Source organism: Lissotriton helveticus, chromosome 10 (assembly GCF_964261635.1).
Source record: "Lissotriton helveticus chromosome 10, aLisHel1.1, whole genome shotgun sequence".
Taxonomy (NCBI): domain Eukaryota; kingdom Metazoa; phylum Chordata; class Amphibia; order Caudata; family Salamandridae; genus Lissotriton; species Lissotriton helveticus.
Window position 1 is genome coordinate 767207570 of NC_136071.1, and position 21221 is coordinate 767228790.

The window sequence follows — 21221 nt, forward strand, 5'->3', positions numbered from 1 at the left end:
ACTGCTGGTACAAATGTAATCTTATCAGCCACACTTCAAGTATGAAGGTGTGGAGAAGGTAGGGCATAGCTGATGTCACTGCACAGAGCTAGTACCCATATGCATCTCTGTTTTGTTGTGTCCAGAGGCAGGACGGAGCTGCGACGAAGGCCGATGGTGCCACTTGTAAGCACTCGGTAGCTATTGCAAAGGTTTCTGGATCTAGTCTGGGGAGATTTACAAGGTGAGGCATTTGTGTATGATAGATTATCCACCAGAAAGAGTATTACCAAAGGACTCAGTGTGGTCACAAACTAAACATTTCCACTGAGGGTGAAGAAAAACACAGTGATAAGAAGTAGCTTTGCATTAAAAGAAAGTGGAATAGCTGTCAAAAACATTTGAAATAGACTGCAAAATTTTGCACAGAGCGAGAGACATAAAAGCAGTCTCTCTAATAAGTAAACCAAATATCATTTGTACATTCATCAGGGTTGTTATAGGTTCCTGTTTTGTATGTGTCCGTTCAGTTGTTATGCCCTATTTATCATATCGTTTAACTGTTTGTTTCCTGATCGGAACAAACATGGAAAGTTGCAGAATACATTCCTCTGAGGTGGTTGGGTATTTGCTCTGTTTAAGACCTTTCTCCTGTAGTCCTATTCTCACAGCCTGTGAGTCATTTAGATGGTGGTAACTTGCTCAAATTACTGAAGTTGCTTTGTGGCATGTGTTCTTGTTAGCTGTCTTTTATAATACTTTCTAATTCACTCAGACTTTTTTTTATTTCTGTTTGCAGATATCTGAATACACAGTTCATAAAGAAGAACAAACTAACAGAGGCTGATCTTCAGTATGGTTATGGGAGTGTAGATATCAATGAACCACTTATGGAAATAGGGGAGGTAAGTAATTTAAATGTTGCATGAAGTATATAAGTATATATGAAAACGTAAATGATTACAGATTAGCAAAAATTGTTCTATTGGTTTAAATGACTGCACAAGTTATATAAAATGTCAAACAAGGAATGTTCAGATTTATTTTCAAATAATGTTGAAGATAGCGGAGTTAAATGTATTGCTACGTACCGAGAAATGTTAAGAAAACACATTGAAATTCTAATTTATTGTTCAAAAGACAGTGTTGCATAAATATATTTTATCTTTCTATTAGCAGACACTGGTAATACAATTTCAAATTGCAGATTTCCTGATGGTAGTGCAGTACCATGACTTGGTCTCACCAGGCTGCTTGCTACTTGCTACAAACTAGGCAAATGATGAAGGGTGTGTTTCGCAGTTTTCAGTGTTACTTAGGTCGCCAATAGACTTTGGCACAGCGTTCAGAGTAGTCATTTAGAGATACTTTGATGTCATCTTTTAACCAAGTTGGGAGAAATCTCAGTTTTAATGGTTATTTGGCGAGTAGGATGTGTTTTTTTTTGCATTTGTGTAGCCAGTAGCGGATATTAAAATACAACGAAGATAATGAGACTTGTAGAATGACAGTGGAGGAAATCACATGACCAGAAATATACAATTATGCTTCCAAGGGACCGCCGATTCTACAAAGCTACAATTAAAAATCTAATAAAGCCTGCCATCCTTAACCTATTTTAGATGTGGCCAACTCGATGAAAGAACTATTTAAAAAAAAAAAAAAAAAAAAAAACAATTCAGAAAACCTGCCTCCACTCCCAAGAACTTTGCAGGTCTGTTGCCGAACACACATTTAAAAAACCCAAGAATTGGGAGACAATCTTCTTAAAAAAAGAAAGTCCATGACCACGTCAGTTCATCTTGCCTCGAAGCAACTTATGCCTAGTAGCAATATTGACCATCTTATCTGTCATCGTTCATGGGAAGCATGCTAAACAAGCACACTTTTGTATGTGTGTTCATGTTCAGATTAATAGAACGGCACTAACAGTCAGTTGTACTTAGAAGAGGTAGGTGTTGGTACTCTAGCTTACGTGCACATCACAGGATAATATTATTCTTATGGTGCAAATAAAAGGCATTCTTGTGTAAATTACTGTAGCTGAAGATGTAGTTTAAACGCAGAAATATGACATAAAGGATAAAGATTGGAACGAATCAAAACATTGGCCGATCAGTCCTTTCAGTACAAGAGAGCCAATGGCTGAAGTGGGCTGACTGAGTGATCCATGCAGTATTATGCTCTGGTGGGCAAAGGCAAAATATGAGCAATAGTTGATCAGACTAATGGATGAAGAAAGAGGAGTGACCGAAAGCCCCTCTGTCTTAGTATGTGTGTGTATTTTTATGTATGGATTTTTATTACAACTACACGAAGCTTGTGAAGTAGCTAAAGTTGACAGTAGGCCACACTTAAAAGGTACAGAGTTACTGTGCTGTTGTGACTTTACAGGACAAAAAACAGTCTAGTGCACCGTTTTTATTGAAAGTACCAGCATTATTAAAGCGAGAATTGTTCTTTGTGTTCATATTAGTCTCTGATATATCGTGCAGTAGCTGCTGTTAATTGTAGTGGCACAGGTTTACGCTGCTAGCTTCAGTCTTGCACGGCACACTGGCATAGATCCTTATTTATTTTTCATTAGGAGGGCCTACTTCGTACTCATACCAAATGTATGCATTTCAACCTTAACGATGACATACAATTAACAGTTTTTGCTGACTATCACTTTGGAAAGTATTAAACAACTTCAGCTTCTCCATTTCAAGTCTGTTTACCCCACATTTCATCATGTGTCAAACGTATCCACAATTACTTGACGTCACCAATAGTCTAACGTTTAATGACACCACCAACAATCTAAAATGCATCCATTTAAAACCTTGCTATGCGCTGCATAGTCTATATTTCAGCAACCTACATGCATGTGTTTCACTCTGGACAGCATGCAGGAGCCCTTATATAGCTTCGGCAGTATCATGATAATCTAATGCACTTGAGGGCTCTGAAGAGTTGCAGTCACACACAGTACAGCACCCGCCTCACGCTCTGTTTCTTGAGATGCATTACATCTTCAGTGCATTATAAAAAGAGAGGAGTATAAATAAAGTCTCAGTTAAGAATCTGGATATGGATGGTATCTGCACATGTTCTCTTGTCATTTCATATTCTCATACATGAAACAGAGAATTATAGTAACAGACTACAACATGTTAAAAAATCAAATTCTGTCCTCCCGATTTAAACTAGCAAGGCTTGGTGTTGTGGCACAAAAGTCCATTCAGTTCCACACCTCAAATTTGTCCCAGATTTCATGTGAACACATAATTTCTTCTCACTTTGTGTGTGCAGTCAAATAGGTGAAGTATCAGTTTGAGCCACTGGAATATAAATCATACTAAGTGTAACTCCCAAAGGATTTCACTTGGCATGACCACGTCTTTTCTTGTATCGTGGGCACGAGTTATCACAAAAAAATCTGGAGAAAATCTGGTGGTTGAAGGGACAAAATACGTTTTTTACCTGGGCTAGGAAGGCCACAGAAAAACAGAACTGTGAAATACAATTTCTGTTTATTACATTTGTATTGTTGCTACCTGTCCTAAATCGCATATAGTTGTAGATTCACCTATGAACTGGGTAACTCAACATGTCTAGTAAAATAGACTAAATTTGAAAGGCTTCCCGGAAGCTATAAAATTGAGTGACTGTCCGCTATGATGTGGTAAAACATTCCTGAGCCTAGGACCCAATGCGCAATATGAAAGTCAGTTCAGTTTTTGCAACAGTAACGTGACCCGAACAAAAAAGCTTTACCATCTTGGCTTAGTTATTCTTATGAGAAAGTAAGGTATTGTCTTTTTCAATAGGTAACATAACCTTGTAGTTAAAGCATTTGAACACTAAGCCTAGGAACGTTGGTGAACCCCTTCCCTCACAGAAAGAATCTGTAAGATCGGGAGGGGTCTAGGTGCCAGTCAAAAAGGCCGCCTGTAGCAGAGCTCTCTCTCCCGCTCCTCTCTTTTTGCCTCTACTCCTGCTAAAGTAATCGGAGTACCGATAAGAGGGTGCTTTGATTGGCTAGTGAACCCAGCACCAGGATCGAGGCCCTCCACACTGCCTAGCGCTGCAGATGCTCTCTGCGCTGACACGTGTGGATCACTTGGCCTGGGCGCAAGCCACTGAGAGCTCCCAGCAGCGCAACTGTGTCCTCTAAATTACACTGGGAGACTGTGTTGACCTCCAGGGACTGAGCTGCAAAGTAGCCCAATCCTGTCAATCCCTACTAACGCCAGTCAGGCCCATAACGCATACAATTCAGGCCCTCCTTTGTTACTCACCTGACCACAAGGCTGCTTCTCTACATGAGGTGGCATCCCCACCCTCGTGCATTTCCCCTTACATCAGGTGTGACTAATTTCCAGTGATGCTACTGCCGCTGGCAAGGACTTCTTTGGCGGCTGTGAGAATCGACTCGGGGGGGGGGGGGGGCCGGGGGAGTCCTACCCCTATTGCCTCTTATGTTTCCCTATTGATTTACCCTGCAGTGAGGACCGCTTCTGGCATGGGTGGCTTGCTCCCTCTTGGCTGCGGTCCCCATCCTCCTCCTTGTTGACACCTGCTTCTCTCCTGCAATAGCATGAACCTGGCTCACTCCTGGCTATCTGATATTGGGGACGATTATTCCCTTGATAGACTACCTGACTGTCTGTGTTGTGGGTCCGCCACAAACCTTGTGAGATCACCAGCAGCAATGGGGAAAACTGAACCGAAGCAGAGCAAGCTCCCTTTTGAACAGTGACGACAAACTGAACCACACTCCAGGCCACCCTCTCCTGAACCCATCTTTCCAATGGAAACACCCTTACTACCACTATTGGGCATTAAATAAATCCTACTGGAAATGAAGTCCACCCTCAAGGAGACTTAAGTTAAAATTGATCATATACCTGCAAGCATGGACCTGAGGAAGGACAGACTGGATAAACAGGGGGATTGACTCGCTGAAGCGGAAACCAGGATCTTTACCCTTAAAGATGAAGCCTCTGCTACGTACACTACTCTGCACTGACTAGAGCAGGAAGAGTAAAAAGTGATGGCCAGTGATGAAGACCTGGAACCACTGTCGCACAGAATCAATATACATATTGCGGGAATATCAGAAACCACCCTACTCTAAGATCAGGCATTCCCACTTTTTTGAATTTACTGTTACTACAGTAGCTGGTAAGTTGATATACCCACATGGAAAGGCATTTGCCCTAAGAAAACTTAGAATTGACAAAAGAACCTAGCACCACAGCATAGTGTGCTGTGCGTAAACTGTCAGGGTCATCGAAGTCCTGATTGGCCAGTTTCCATTAAAGTTCACATTCATCAATAATTGGTAGTGTGATACACACTGAAGACCTTGAGACATAAACTCAGAACTCTTGGAATTAACACCATCTTTAAAAGCTCTGGGTAAGGTTGGGTGTACTCTCATTCCACCCTACTATGTAATCGATATCGAAATAAGGAAGTATCAATGTAAAAAGATTAGATGGCGTTAATTTAGCATCACAGTTATGCACTGCATTAGAAACATGAAAAGAACAACATTTCATTAAAGGCGAGGCAGATTTGCTAAATATTAATATGATACAGACACTAGTGTTGCTGCATTGCGCACGAGGGATAAAGCAGTTCATCACATTGACTAAAATGGCCTGCTGCTGCTCTCCCCCCATTCACAAATAGGCTGCCTAGCACCATAAACAAGTTTTGCAACATGGTGCAAATGTTGTACGTGATGTTTAGCATAGCTTTTGTACTGAGATGCACCCTCCTTTTGCTAAATTGTATAGCTGGACAATTTTATGACCATCCATACATCAATGTGTACTGTGCAAGGCATCACACGTGCAATATGTGAAATGTTTGGAGTAATAAAAACATGTTCGAGGCATGTGTGGTGTAGATACACATGCTTTGCATACTCTTGCCATCTAATGTTGAGTCCGGATGTTTGAAAGTTGTTTTTCTTCAAAGAAGTCTTTCCTATTCACAAGGTAAGGTGACTCCTCCTTTCGGTGATAGTGCGCATGGGCATCGACTCCATTGTTAGATTGTTTTTTTCTGCCATCGGGTTCGGACGTATATTGCTGTGCTCCGGTTCAAAACCGTTCCCCTCGACGCTCAATCCTCTCTACCTGAACTGTATTGTTTCCGTACGCCTTCCTACTTCTCTGCGTATCTTTTCGACATAGGAATCGACCTTCTATCTGAAAGCTTTGTGGACGGCCTTCGAGGCCTAACCGCGCTCGGTTAGCTCTCCGTCGATAGATTGGACTCGGTGCCACGTGGAAGTATCCATGCACCGATTCCCACGAAGTGTGCAACTTGAGCTTGTCTCTTGAGCACAGAGAAGAACATTGTGACGCTTGCAGATCGTTTCGATCAAAAAAGACTCTTTGCGATTGTCTGGCTCAACGTCAAGAGATGCAGCATCAAAGCATCAAGGACACGCTGGACATCTTCTGTGAAGATTCCGTCCAAGAAGACATCGAGGCATCAGTGGCAGATAAGGAGGAAGCCTTCTCCGAACAAGACTTGGAATCTGAACTCGAGATCGTCCTTGACGCCGAAGACCTGCCGCAGGGACAAGGTGACGTGAGTACTGAAGGCCCCTTGCCCCCACAAACTCCTAAAAGACATAAGGCTTTAGAACCACCTCTGCCTTCTGGCCAAGATCGGCACTGAGACTACGTTTCCGATGCCCCACCTCCAGACCGAACCAACCAATTAAGCCTTCCGGTTCGGTACAGAGTTGACAAAAGTCCTCTTCAGAGCCAAAACCTTCCGGGTCCAAACCAAATCCGGCTTGGAGCCGAAATCCTCAGTGCCGAATTCTATTCTGAAAGGCCAGCATTCCTTGGCAACGAAGCCATCTGCACCAAAAACCTCGGCGCCGAAACAGAAAGATGCCCCTTTGGAACCAAAACCGGACTTTATTCCATTTAAAACTGACCCGAAGCAAAAAAAGATATATATTAACCCCTATACTGGTCCTATTCATACAAAACCACCTGGAAAACACAAGCTTCAGGATGAGGTTACTTCTTCAAGATCCCCTTGAAGAAAAAATCTGTAGCTACAAGTCCTTTACATCCACCATCACCTCCAGCTGAGAATCCTTTGCACATTACACCTCCGGATTCATCAGAGTCTCACCATGATAGTGATAACGATGCAGATGATCGGGGAATAAATCTCCCAATAGTTCCATGGAAAGATGACATAATTGATCCCCCAGGTGACACTGATCTAGACCTTTACCCCTCCAAACCTTCTCCTCCAGATGACCATGCATCACACTAAAAACTCAGTGTCAGGGCTGCACAATACTATGGAGTAGAAATGCAGAAAGAATCCCTTGAAGAAGATTTTTAGTTTGAGTCTTTAGCATCCACGCATATGCTATCACAGACACTTCCCATGCTCAAAGGCATGATGCGACCTGCTGATGAGATCTTTAAAGATCCAGTCAGAGCACACATCTTGACTCCTAGAGTTGACAAAAAACATAAGGCCCCCTCCTACAGACCATATATTCATTAAGGGACAGTTGCCATTAGATTCTTTAGTAGATTCTAATGCTCGCAAGCGGGAATGCACTTCCGCCAAATAAAGAGTCCAAATTAATTGATGCTTCTGGCAAATGCATAGCTACTCAAACTGTGAATCAATGGAACATTGCAAACACGTAAGGCCTTTTAGCCTGGTATGACAGGGCATATTGGGACGAAATGGAGCAGTTGCTCCAATATCTCCCAGATGAGCATAAAGCTAAAGCACAGGACTTTGTAAATGAAGGTAAGCTCATTTCTAATTCTATATATGATGTGCTCTAGATGCTGCAGATACAGAAGACACACTTGGTTAAGGATTTCAGGGTTTAAACCTGAGATCCAACAATCGATCCTTAACGCACCCTTTGATAACGAACAACTTTTTGGTCCTAAGGTAGACCAGGAGTTAGGAAAAATGAAAAAGGACACTGTAGTAGCTAAATCTATGGAAGCACTCCAGACTACCTCCAACAGAGGCTCCTTTTGTCGCTCCTTTTACAGAGGAGGGTCAAAAACCACATCCACAGATCAAAATACCTCAACTTACAAAGGTAACAACCAGTCCTCTCTCTCCAGAAGTTTCTTTCGAGGGGTTCTAGGGGCAACAAGTTTAACGGTAGGTGTAAGGGCAACACACCCTGTAACTCACCTTCCCCCAAAAACAGTGACTTGCCCACGCTTCCCCCGATTACACCACGCCTGCCGGGGGAAGACTTCAGCAATTTCTCTCCATCTGGCAGTCTATAACATCGGACAAATGGGTGCTTGGAATTATCCAACATGGTTATTGCCTGGAGCTTACCTACAATCCCCAAAACATTCCACCTTGATTTCACAAGCTGTCTCCAGAACACATACACTTGCTAAAACGAGAGGTACAGTCCCTCTTTCCAAAAGGAGCGATAGAGCCAGTTCCAATATATTACCAGGGCTCAGGGGTTTACTCTGTACTTTCTCATCCCCAAAAAGGATGGTTCCCTCAGACCTATTCTGGATCTCGGAGAGCTAAACCATTATATACTGTCAGAGCACTTTCACATAGTGGCACTCCAACAGGTGCTACTGCTTTTACAGAGATTAGACTGTGTCTACTCTAGATGCATATTTTCACTTTCCAATTCAACCGGCTCATTGCAAATGCCTCAGATTTGTGATAGCAGGCAAGCATTACCAGTTCAAGGTGCTTCCCTTCGGAGTAACTACTGGGCCCTGAGTTTTTACCAAATGCCTGGCAGTAGTCATTGCTCATATCAGAGCAAGAGGGGACACGCTCTCCAACTGTCAACACTCGCTAAAGCCATTTTGAATTGGGCGATCCATCACAAGATTTATCTTCTGGCAGAACATCTCCCAGGAGTAAATAATCAAATTGCCGATCTCCTCAGCAGAAGAAGGCAGCAAATTCACGGGAACTTCACCCCCCTGTTCTCCTATTGTACTTTCAACAATGGGGATTTCCACAAATCGACCTATTCACCACAGCCGAAAACGCAAAATGCCCAAATTTCGGCTCCAGGTTCCCACACCCGAACTCAAAGGGCAATGTCCTATGGATGAACTGGTCAGGGATATTTGCCTATGCTTTTCCGCCTCTCCCACTCATTCCGCGGGTGGTTCGGAAACTCGGGCAAACATCCCTCACACTAATTCTGGTAGCTCTAATATGGCCCGCCAACCATGGTACACCACCCTGTTGGAGCGGTCACTAGTTCCACATTAAAAACTGCACCTTGCCTCTAGTCTCCTCACACAGAACCATGGAGAAGTCAGACATCCATATCCCAAAGAACTGAATTTAGTGATCTGGCTCCTGAAGTCATTGTTTGGTTATTTAAATCTACCACCAGACTGTATGAATGTTCTGAAAGAAGCAAGAAGGCCTAGCACCAGAGCTTGCAATGCAGCAAAGTGGAAAACATTTGTTGTATATTGCAATAACAACAAAATCAATTCTGTTGATAATTCGATACAAAACATTATTTGTTACTTGTTACATTTACAACAAACAGGACAAGCTTACAATCTATTCCTTTGCACCTTGCAGCAGTAGCTGCGTAATTACAGAATAGACAGCATCTGTTACTATTTAGAGTGCCAGTAGTCAAAGCCTTCATGGAAGGCCAGTGTGGAATCTCAACATTGTTTTTACAAGGCTCATGGGTTCATCTTTTTAGCCATTACACAAGTGCCCTTTACAATTCCTCCTATGGAAAGTTGCTTTCCTCATTGTTATCACTTCACCGAGGAGAGTTGGTGAGCTACGGGCATTAACTTTAGAAGAACCTTTCTTTCAGCTGCACAAAGATAAGGTAGTTCTCCGCACCAACTCAAAATTCTTTCTCATGGTAGTTTCTGCCTTTCATATAAACCAATCGACTGAGTTTCCAGTTTTCTTTTCTCAACCTGATTCTGTAGCAGAACGCACTCTTCACACTCTTAAAAGACCGTTACTGTACTACATAGAAAGGACAAAGGACTTTTGCAAAACAAAACTGTTTGTTGCATTTGCTTCACCTCACAAAGGCAATTCTATCTCAAAATCATCTGGTACTGCCAGATGGAGTGGAAATGCATTAAAACTTGCTATATCAAGGCTAAAAGAACTTTAACCATACCCCCTAGAGCACATCCCACACACAAAATAGGGTCATCAGTGGCCTTTTTAGGCAAAATCCCTCTAGTTAACAAATGTAAGGCAGCTACATGGTCTACACCACACACGTTTACCAAACACTATTGTGTAGATGTGTTGGCACGCCAACCGGCTAATGTAGGCCAAGCAGTAACACTGTTCCAAACAACTGCAACATCTACAGGTTAGCCTCTGCTTTGGGAGTATGCTGCTTTGTAGTCTATGCAAAGCATGTGTATCTACAGCACACGTGCCTCGAACGGATAATGTTAATTACCTAGTAAGCATCTATTCTTTGCATGTAGAGCTGTAGATTCACATGTGGCCACTAGCCTCCCTGGATACCTGTAGTTGTTGCAGATGTTCATTATACATTTATTCGCATGGACATCTCTATACTACACTTACTCCATTCTCACCCTCTTGCGGGAAAACAATCTAACAATGGAGTCGATGCACATTCACATAATCACCGAAAGGAGGAGTCCCGTTCCCTTGTGATTAGGAAAGACTTCTTCAAAGAAAAACAACTTGTATACATCCAGACCCAACACTAGATGGCGGGAGTATGCAAAGCATGTGAATCTATAGCTCTACAAGCCAAGAACAGATGCTTACAGGATAAGTAACATTATCCTTCTCAAACCTTGCTCCTCCTTCAAGGAGCCATTCTTATTTTATGCAGAGCCTGGGCGGACAGTTGTAGTAAATCAGGCCTTGTGTTAAAAACTATGGATACGTGCTCTGAACTGCCTAATTAGCATCCTTGTTATGCCCCCTTAATGCATAGTGGTGCAAAGCTCAATTTGTGCTAAGAAAATCACATCGTCCACCGCAAAATAATTTCTGCACTGGAAAGTAAATCCCTTTGCCAGACTGCCTGCCACTTTTTATAACTTTTATAACTTTACAATGGTGCAAATTCTTAGTAACTTTGCCCTGGTTTGTTTTTCATGACCATATAACATTGCATGTAGCTTTTTAAGGATGCTGTATTTGTTGCATGGAACATTTAATTTGAAATTTAGTATAAATGACAGGTGTCCTTCTATTTTTTCGTGGCAGCTAGCTCTGGACATGTGGAGAAAATTGATGATTGAACTCTTACAAACCACCCTCATAAGAATGCTCCTGCGAGAAATCAAAAAGTGAGTATCTTACGTTGTGCTAGTAAATGAGATGAAGTCATAATACAAAAAGATGGGGCTCTCCTGCAGAATATGATGAGGGGTCACTGGATCTCCCATATCTCGCAAATGTTCTTTGACTTTACGCTGAATAGGGGCCCCAAGAGCGCCCCCCTGCACGCAGGGGCCTGTGGGAGGCTTCTGAATTAAGCTGCCAGCCACTTCATTGTAGTTCATAGAAATATTCGTATTAGCGTTTTCAGAATAGGAAAAGTGGTAAAAATAAAGTCATGACCAAATAAGCACACCTTCTCAAAAAATTACCATATCAGACATTCAACACATGCACCTGCCGGCACACTACACTTCACAGAAGCATAAACATTGTTGGGCTATCTGTTACAATCATGTTCGTTTTTGTTTGTTTTTGAGCAGGGGTAAATGAAAGTAGTTGAATCCACAGACTAAAGAAAGAAACAGGCATGTCAGTGAGAATATTTCATTTTTTTTCCTGAAATCCAGTTTCTCTAGTATTCTTTGTTTGGCTCACTCTTGATTCCATTAGCATATAATGGTCTTGAGGTTGCCAGCGAGTATTTTGACTACTACTCTTTAAACTATTGGGTGCTACAACTGCCTATGTTCTACCATGTAACGAATTATAGCTATATAAAGGGTCCTGCCCTTCAACAGCAAACACTCCAACTCAGAATACATATTTTATATTTAACTTATTTCTTGCCACTCTCCCCATCACCTTCAGCAGCATCTCCCTTTATATAGTATATATACACAGTCTAGAAGTGCGTTACATCTGCTGTCTTTTAAATAGCTAAGCAGGCACCATGCTCGGCGGTGCCTTCATGGTCTAGCAAAGCAGTCTTCTGTTTGTTCATGCAGGTTTGCATTGACCTACTTTACTCAGTGTTGCAGTATCACCCACTATTCTTTTCTTGGTGAATCATATCCGTACTCCACAACGGCTGTCTGCCGCTGTGCTCCTTATTGAAGGGCGTGACAGCTTTCAACTGAGTCAGCAAACTCCGTAATGCACTTCTCAGGCTTTAGGGTATTTATGCCCAAAAAAAAACAGCGACAAGTAAAGTGCTGCTTGAGTTTCTTTATGTCAAGTGCTATTCGTGCTCCCGCTGACGCATTTCGGCTGCCACGCTGCCAGCCTTGCTCACATACAAAAGGTACCATCATATTATTCACATTTTAAAAACACTTCACTTCCTGTGTTAATAAAAAGTGAGAAAAGACTACCGATTCTTTTTGGTTTAAAATACAAGTCTGTAAATATCATCTTGCAACTTACAGTATAATATAATTAAACTATATATATATATATATATATATATATCACAAAGTATTTATAACTGGTATATTGTGGGGGGTGATTTTAATTATATTTATCCTGTTGTGTAATAATGGGTTGAATTAATTTTGTTCCTGCATAATTAGCAATTGCTCCCATAGCTACATCAACACAGCATGACACATTTATGAATACGTATCTCTAGAATAATTACGTGCAGCAGCCAGCGCAATATGCATGCTAGTTGAATAGGTGTTCTACGTTTTTTTATTAGGCATTTGTTACTTTATTCACATGTTTTTGAATCGTTCAAAACAATTGGATAGGGTGTTTTGGTTTTTAATGCACATGAATTAAGCTGCCAGCCACTTCATTGTAGTTCATAGAAATATTCGTATTAGCGTGTGTATATATATATATATATATATATATATATATATATATATATATATATATATATATATATATATATATATATATTCCGGCAAGACCACACCGATTTTTAATTTCACCAAGGTACAATTCTGCTGCCAAAACAGTAGTAGTTACATAAGAAAGACTCACTCTCACGGATGTAGTGAAGTTCTTAAGGCGACGTTTTAATTTTTTTTTTAAACGCTGCCTCTCCCAAAACGCGTTTCACCTTTCCCCTCACGGGATTCCATGATCAAGCCTTCAGGGGAAGGTGAAAATAGTGTATTTTTTCCAGAAGCAAAAGGGCAGCTGCATAATTGTGATTTTAACTTGGCAACGTTTGTTTTTTCCTGATTTTCGTTGCCATTTTCCCCTACTCTTGACTGCACCCCAGCACTTCCGTGGGGTAATGGATTTTTCATATTGCCCCCTTTTCAAAGTGTCTGCTCGCTTTTTTCTGTTTTTTTCCCTGCAGTGCTGAAAATTGTTTACAGAATCGTCGTTTTCTAGATGATGGAAAATACATTTTATCTGCTAATAAGATGTCAAAAAATGTGATTCTTGATTTTAAAATAATGATTTTAAATAGCCAAGCTAATCAAAATCACCTTTTTAAACCACTAATAACTTTTTTTAAACTACAGAATCGATATACCCCATACCACTCAAAATAGACTTTCTGATTAAAAGTCTACCTTCAAGCCAAATTTGGCATGGATTCATTGATAGTAATTTTTGCTGTAGCTGTGAAGAACATGTCCTAGAAGATAGAAATAGGACAACACTTTTTTGATTCACCTTCCCTCCTTTAACTTTTTTTAAAGTGATCATAATTACCCTTCCACTCTCACACATGCTGTAACTGGACCTTCCACTCTCACAAGTGGTAACTAGTGTCCGTTGATCTACTGATCACCCTCCCTCCTTTTGATAAAGATCATAATTACCCTGTCAGATCTTAGTTTAAAACTATGAGCTAGTGTCAGATGTGTTGTGACACAAACATACAAAAAGGAGTGCCTCAAAAGTCCAACAGTTGTAATATAGAGCTTGTTCTCTTTTTTCTCTTCCTTTCATGAAGAGCACATCATTGAATTTGAATTTGGATTTAAAACATTTGTAGAGCGCAACATACACCCTGCGGTTTCTTGGCGCTGTGTAGACAAGGTTAAGCAAAACGGAGCCGTGGATGGCTGGCCCAAGAGATAATCATGAGGCACAATTTACAGAGGAAAGGCTTGTTTAAACAAAAAAGTTTTAAGGTCTTTGCGGAAAGAGGAATAATGGGAGGCAAATCGTAAGTGGTCGGGGAGGGAGTTCCAGAAGGTAGGAGCCAGAGTTGCAAAATTGGCTCCTCCCCACTTTTTTCGTTTGTAGCGGGGAATTTGGAGGAGAGATTTGGACGATGATCGAAGCTCTCTGGCAGGAGCATATTCATTGATCAGAGAGGAAATAAAAGCGGTAGCATAACCCTGGCGAGCCTGAAAAATCATACAACCAGTTTTAAAAAGGGAACGTTCCTTGACAGGGAGCCAATGAAGCTCCTTAAGGAGGGGTGTAGAGTGATGGAAGCGCGAAAGACCAAACACCAATCGTGCCGCTTGGTTCTGAACCATCTGGAGCTTCCGCAGGCTGTAAGCAGGGATGCCGTTGTACAGGGCGTTGGCGTAATCCAGCCGCGAAATCACCAGAGCGGACATGATCAGTTTGAGTGCCAGAGGGGAAAAGAAACGAGAAACAGTGCGAATAGTGCGGAGAGTGAGGAAACAAGAGGAGACAACAGAACTGATTTGTGAGTGTAAGGTGAGTTGGTTATTCACTTTAACACCCAGGGTTTTGACTGTGGAGGAGGGAGTGGGGAAAGGACCAAAAGAAGGGGGCCAAAACAGAGAGTTCCAGGGACTGAAAGAACCACCTGTGAGAACCAACTCGGTTTTGTCCGGGTTCAATTTGAGATGGTTGTGGTTCACCCAGTCCCTGATGAAAATCATAATAGACTGGAAATTAGAAGTAGAGTGGGGAGAAGAGGAGAGACTGAAAATGAGCTGGAGGTCATCCGCATAATTATATACGGTGACCTCCAGCTGCTGGAGCGCAAAGATTAAAGGAAAGATGTATAGGTTAAAGAGTAAAGGAGAAAGTGAGGAACCCTGGGGAACACCACAAGTGACGTGGAGTGGAGTAGTCGTGAAATCCCCCAACCGAACCGCCTGGGTGCGGTCCCTCAGGAAGGACGATAGCCAGACCAGGGCTGAGCCCTCGATTCCCGCCGCTCTGACACGTGAAAGCAAGATGGTATGGTCCACCGTGTCAAAAGCGGCGGAGAGATCGAGGAGCACCAGCGCCTGATATTTATTTTGGTCCATGCCATCCCTGAGGTTGTCCAGGACCGACACCACGACGGATTCGGTAGAGTGCCTAGGGCGGAATCCGGCCTGGCGAGACGCCAAGCCTCCATTCACCTCTACATGGGCGCTGAGTACCGAGGTGACATGGCGCTCAAGCACCTTCCCCAAATAGGGCAGTAGGGAAATGGGGCGATAGTTGGCAAGGGTGGACGGGTCCGCGCCGGACTTCTTCAGAATGGGCACAATTGTGGCTGATTTGAGTGCGGGGATCACGACTTCCTGAGCAAGAGAGCTATTGAGGAATGTGATAGGGGGCTGGGGGCAGGCAGAATAAATCTGTTGTAAAATTCGTGCTGGACAGATGTCTGCCGGAGAGCCAGATTTGACTTTAGGCAGCATCTCTAAAAATACATCTTTGGTGAGGGGAGGAATTGAGGTGAGACGGGACTGAACAGTAGGGGGAAGAGGGTCAACGAACATAGAAGAGGGAGGGGGGATATTTGCCTTAATAATTGCGATCTTATCCAGAAAATATGAATTTAATTGGTCACACAGGGCCTGAGTGGGCGGGGATTGGGGTGAAGCCCTGTCCAAGTAGGCTAGATCGTTGACTATAGTGAAAATCTCCCTAGGTTTATTTTCAGCTGACTAGATTTTTGTGGAAAAATACATGGTTTTGGTGGCTAAAATAGCTTTTTTGTACTCTGTTAGTAATGAAGAATATTGTTTTTTCAATAAAGGACAGTAATTTCTTCTCCACAGCCTCTCAGCTTGCCGTACGGCCAATTTCTGTTCCTTTAGGTCGTCACTGAACCACCTATTGGAGTCCTTGAGTCGTCGAGTAGAGAAGGGGCGTAATGGGGCGACCGAGTCGCAGCTTCCAGCAGACCAGGTGTTAATAGCGGTGGCTTGTAGATTGGAAGATAGACCTGAGAGATTAGGAGAGGAATTCAGAAGCAGGGAGGTCAGTGTAGGAAAATCAACCCGATTCCAATTCCGCGCCCAGGTGTTTTTGGCGTGCGGAGCCTTAGTGGCGGGGTTGAGAAGGAGAGAAAAGGAAATGAGGGCATGGTCAGACCAAGGGCAGGGAGATACAGTCACGGGGGAGACAGAAAGGTTAAGGGACCAAACCTGGTCTAATGTATGACCATGAGAATGCGTGGGGACAAAAATGTGAGGGACAAAATTCAAGGACTGGAGGGATTCAGTGAATTGTTTAGAAGGGGTACACTCTGAAGGGTCCGAAGGCCAGTAATTAAAATCGCCTAACACCAGGACAGAGGCATAATTGACCACCAGGGTGGCCAATAGGTCTTGAAATGCTGGCAGAAACAGAGGAGAGGGCTGGGGTGGACGATACATTAGAAGACAAGTAATCGGAGGAGTAAAAGAGAAAGAGCGGACAACAAGGTATTCAGTGGAAGAGATGGGGGTGGAGGGCAAAAATTGAAAATTATAGTCCGAGCAGGCAACTAAGGCTACGCCGCCACCAATCCTGCCTGCTGGGCGATCAGCGCGTAAAGCAACATAGGAGGGGAGAGAGCAGCCAAGAGAGCAGGTAAGGAAGAGTCACAGAACCAGGTTTCGGTCAGGAGCAGTAAGTCGGGCTTTTCAGAATCAAGCAGGACAAACAGTTCATGGTGGTGCTTAACCGCTGACCTGGTATTGAGCAAGATGATGGATAAAGAAGGAGTGGAAGGAAGGGAACCAAGCAAAGAGGGAGGCGGTGGGAGGAATGCAGGGGGGGGAGACGAAGGAGCCAAGGGAGAGGGGGTAAGCCCTAGTGAGGCGATGTGGCAGCGGACTGACTCTGATAGCGGCCAGTGGTCCTGAAGAGTAGTGAGCTCCCCAGCAGAGTATGTTATAAAATGGGCATTACGACGGGGCCCTGGGCCTGGTCGGCCGCGGACAGGCGCAGACGGGCTTGACTTATGTGCGACTTCGGCGCGAAGTCGGCGCTCCCGCTGCGCTCGTCCGCTGCGCTTCCTCCATACTGCCATTTTATACATATGAGAGGGAACACTAGACCGCTAACCTGCAATGCCTGTAAGCAGGGCGGAAGTGGTGTTGCAGGCAGGCAGGAAGTGACGCTCCTCTGACTGACCCTCCGCGCAAACGGCACAGAGCCGGGGCGGAACGGGGTCACGAGCGTGGCAAGGTGAGGTAAGGTACAATTGTGCGCAACACAAATCAAATGAAAATACAAGAGCGCTATTAAAATCAGCAATCAACATTTAGATCGATATTTAAAGTTTAAAATTCCAGCAGCCTCAGCGAGCGTGCATCCGCAGCCTAGCTCGCCGCTTTTGTCATTTTATAGTGTTAATCTTAATATACTCTTCTCCAAGACTAAAATAACATGGGAGCCGTTGTATGAAGTCTCAAAACATCAGTGAAGCAGCCTGACCAACATGTTTCGTCCTCTGAAAGGACTTTATCAGGGTTTATGTATTTCTTTGCAGCAATTTCAGAACAAAGTTTAAGTGTGAGGGAATCGGTTCTTCCAACAATTCTTGTAACACTCGTATTGCTCCTATATTATAGTAGAACAATAACCGAAGACCATATTTTAATAATGCAGCATAATATCCACACCCCATTAGGTTCTGTAAGCTCAGACTGGGTAGCATGACGCGCTTGCTTAAATGTAAATTAGGGTATAGCCAGAAGAGCCAGGCTTGATTGGAGAATCCTTCTTTAATAGTATGCACAAGCCTTTGGTTGCACAAATGTTGTTTTCTAGACCATTGTTGCCCAGTTTGTGATGGAAAGTGCTTGAATGAAATGTGCCTGGCCGTAAGCGGTCAGTAGAATGCCTGCAGGATAAGAGACATGGTTGTGGAATTGTAGACAGAGGAGCTGTTTTCACAGCTGTATTCTGGATTCGTTAGTGTCCACGAAAGGACAGATGCTGATATCAGAGGTTCAAGTTCAGATGGAGATGTGTTGGCATTTAATTCAGGTAACACATGCTGGACCTTTGGGCAAGGTGGGAAAAGATCCATTCCAGGATTGTATAATAATTCAAATTTCACTCAGTCTGTGGGAAGGTGGTGTGATTGAGTGTGTCAAAGACGGAGCAAAGGTTCAGAAACAGGAAGGGTGCCTACTCTATACAGCACTGCTCTTTTGATAATTGCATTTCGATATTGAGGAACATTTTGGGCATCCTCTAGAACAGTCTCCTTTTTGATGGTCTGAGATTAGATCACTTTCTTTTATGAGCTAGAGATCTGGGTGAAGACTGACTTTAATGAGTTTGTCAAGGAACGCTCTGTTGGAGATGGGTCAGAAGCTGTGTAGATCTATGAAGGTGAGGCCTTCTTTCTTTAGGATGAGTTTTTAAAAAAAAATATAACCAACTGTATTGAGAGTTTTGCGGCAAGACACAGCATCACACAGTGCAATATATGGTTAATGTACATGCATTGCATAACAGCAAGCCCAAGCATCAATGATGTATAACATTGCTTTATCAGATCGATAGACCATAGTATCCACACCATTTCACCCATATATGTTCATGTTTCTTAGGATAGCCCTGAGCCTCAAAGATCTGCTTCTCCTGGTGAGCGCACCAGTCCACCTCTGCATGCCAGCTTCTAACAGTCAGCTCTTCTGTTGTTTCTCCGCTCGGGCCCCATCTCATTTGGCAACAAACAAGCCATCCCCAGGAAAACATCTTTAGATCTAGGGCCCCCTACCTCCTCCATCAACCCTAGTAACGCAGCACAAGGCGTTCAGTCAAGGGAGCGAACTAAGACAGCAGAAAGTGTTTGACCCACCTCCTCCCAAAAGGACCTCGGCACAAGACACTCCCAGGCTACATGGTAAAAATATGCTGCTGGAGGTGTTTAAATTGTGCACGCTGCTTGCGCATCAGAGAGAAAATGTTGTAAGCGCCTCGGGTGAGGTATGTTGCATGCAGGTAGTTGAATTGTATCATACGCAGCTGCGTCAAAATCACCAACTCTCTACACGCCATTCAAGCCTCCTTCCAATCGTCCTCGTACAAGTCCCCCACCCAAGACGACCATCTATGCCAGGCTTTCTCAAGGCAGTCCGGGGCGTGGATCATTAGTGATCGATTGATCACCGACGTTGCCCCTTTACCTAGCCTCAAAAGGAAAATCTTCACCTCGAACTGACTGTATTCAGGCAAGAAATTGTTCGGGAAGTCCTGGGCTACCAAGGCTTTGCGCAAATGAAGGTATTGAAAGAACTGCGAGTTAGACAGAGAGTACTTGACTTTTAACTCCTGAAATTACACAATGCCCCCTCCTCGCCCCCACCTCCTATAAACATCTCCCAGGTACGAAATCCCAATGCGATCCCTGGGCATAAAACCCTCCAGGGACGAGAGTTGCCCATGCCATGTTCCCCGCCATAGAGGGGTCATCCCCGTTAGGCGGCGGTTCCAACCAGTGAGGCGAAGGGCCGCCCTCCAACAGATGAGGGACACCCGCATGCAAGAAGGCTGGGTACCTGGCAGACGCTCTTCATATAAGAGAGCAGGCAGGCCATCAATCGCCAGCGAATGTTTTCCAATCAATATGCCGGATCATCCCCCCCCTGTGAACCAGTCATTAACCGGATAGTATAAGTAAATATCCAATAAACCCAGGCTTCCATCAAAAGGAGACTTGCGCAGTGAATGAAATGCTACTTTGTGCCGACCTCCAGCCCACACAAAGATGGTAATTTTCAAGAAGTTGAACCAATTGCGATGGATGGGGTAGGCATAGTTACCCAACACTTTCAAATAGCTCTGCAGCCACACCATTTGAAAAAGGGCCGTACACACCATGGGGTTCAATGGCAGCGTTGTCCAGCGGCAGAGATCTCAATCATGGTGCAGGTCCAGTCCTTGGAAATTAAAGGGCCAAGCCAAATCCAGCAGTGGGACACGTGTACCCCCAGATACTTAAGAGTTATGCCGAGTGGGAATGTTGGGATGCCAAACCCGTCCTAGAACGTCGCACTTTACCTTCACTAAGCAGGACTTGCCTTCATTAACCCAGAGTCCGGATGCCTCACCGTACAGCCGGATGAGTTTCAGACAACTTGACCCTGAGCGCTGTGGATCTTTCAAGAACAGAAGCATATCATCCGCATATAGCGATACACAGTCTTTAAGGCCAGATCCCCACTCCCACCCCCAAAACTGGGCATCACAACGTATAAGCCACATCAGAGGCTCTATCACCAAATCAAATCGCAGTGGGGACAGTGCGACACTCAATGGAAAAAGCAGGAGACAAGACCCCATTCAAACGGACCTTAGAGGTCGGGGAGGGGTAAAAAAGCCCACAACACTGTATCAAACGCTTTAGTGACATTAACTAGCAGGAGAACCATCAAGGTCTTATGCCCAGACAGTGCAACGTGGACTCTTCTAATACAGTGGTCCGTGCTACAGCCCAACATGAATCCACACTGATCAGGTGAGGTAGGGCCCGCCCGCGCAGCTAACACTTTTGCATAGGTCCATGTTAATCAACTCAATCGTCTGGTCGATGGAATTCTCGTCCCTAGGGAGACCCTACTTGGGCATTACAACAATTGTAGCACAATTTAGTCTGGTGAAAGGGACCTCTGCTGCAAAGCGGCTGTATACAAATTCAGAAGATAGGGGCATAGGATCTCACAGCAGTGTTTGTAAAATTTTATGGGATACCCATCTGGGCTGGCTGTCTTTCCGGCTTGCAACCCCCATACCGCAGAACTCACCTCCTCAGCGTCGGGCTTGGTCCAGGTCCTGGGCCTAACCATTTTGTATAGTCTGCAGCTATATACTGTCTAGAAGGGTGATTTGCAGCTTTCTCTGGCATCGGGAGACATTGCAAATAT

At 43.8% G+C, this 21221-nt stretch overlaps 1 protein-coding gene across 1 annotated transcript in view; it reads left to right on the plus strand.

Annotated features, from left to right (window-relative positions):
* The window catches only part of CUL2 (cullin 2), a 517464-nt gene that overhangs the window by 93712 nt on the left and 402531 nt on the right, over positions 1 to 21221 (plus strand). The window contains exons 5-6 of the mRNA XM_078663320.1: positions 779 to 884; positions 11230 to 11312. Coding sequence (XP_078519446.1) covers positions 779 to 884; positions 11230 to 11312 — 189 coding nt within the window. The remainder of the gene's footprint in view (positions 1 to 778; positions 885 to 11229; positions 11313 to 21221) is intronic.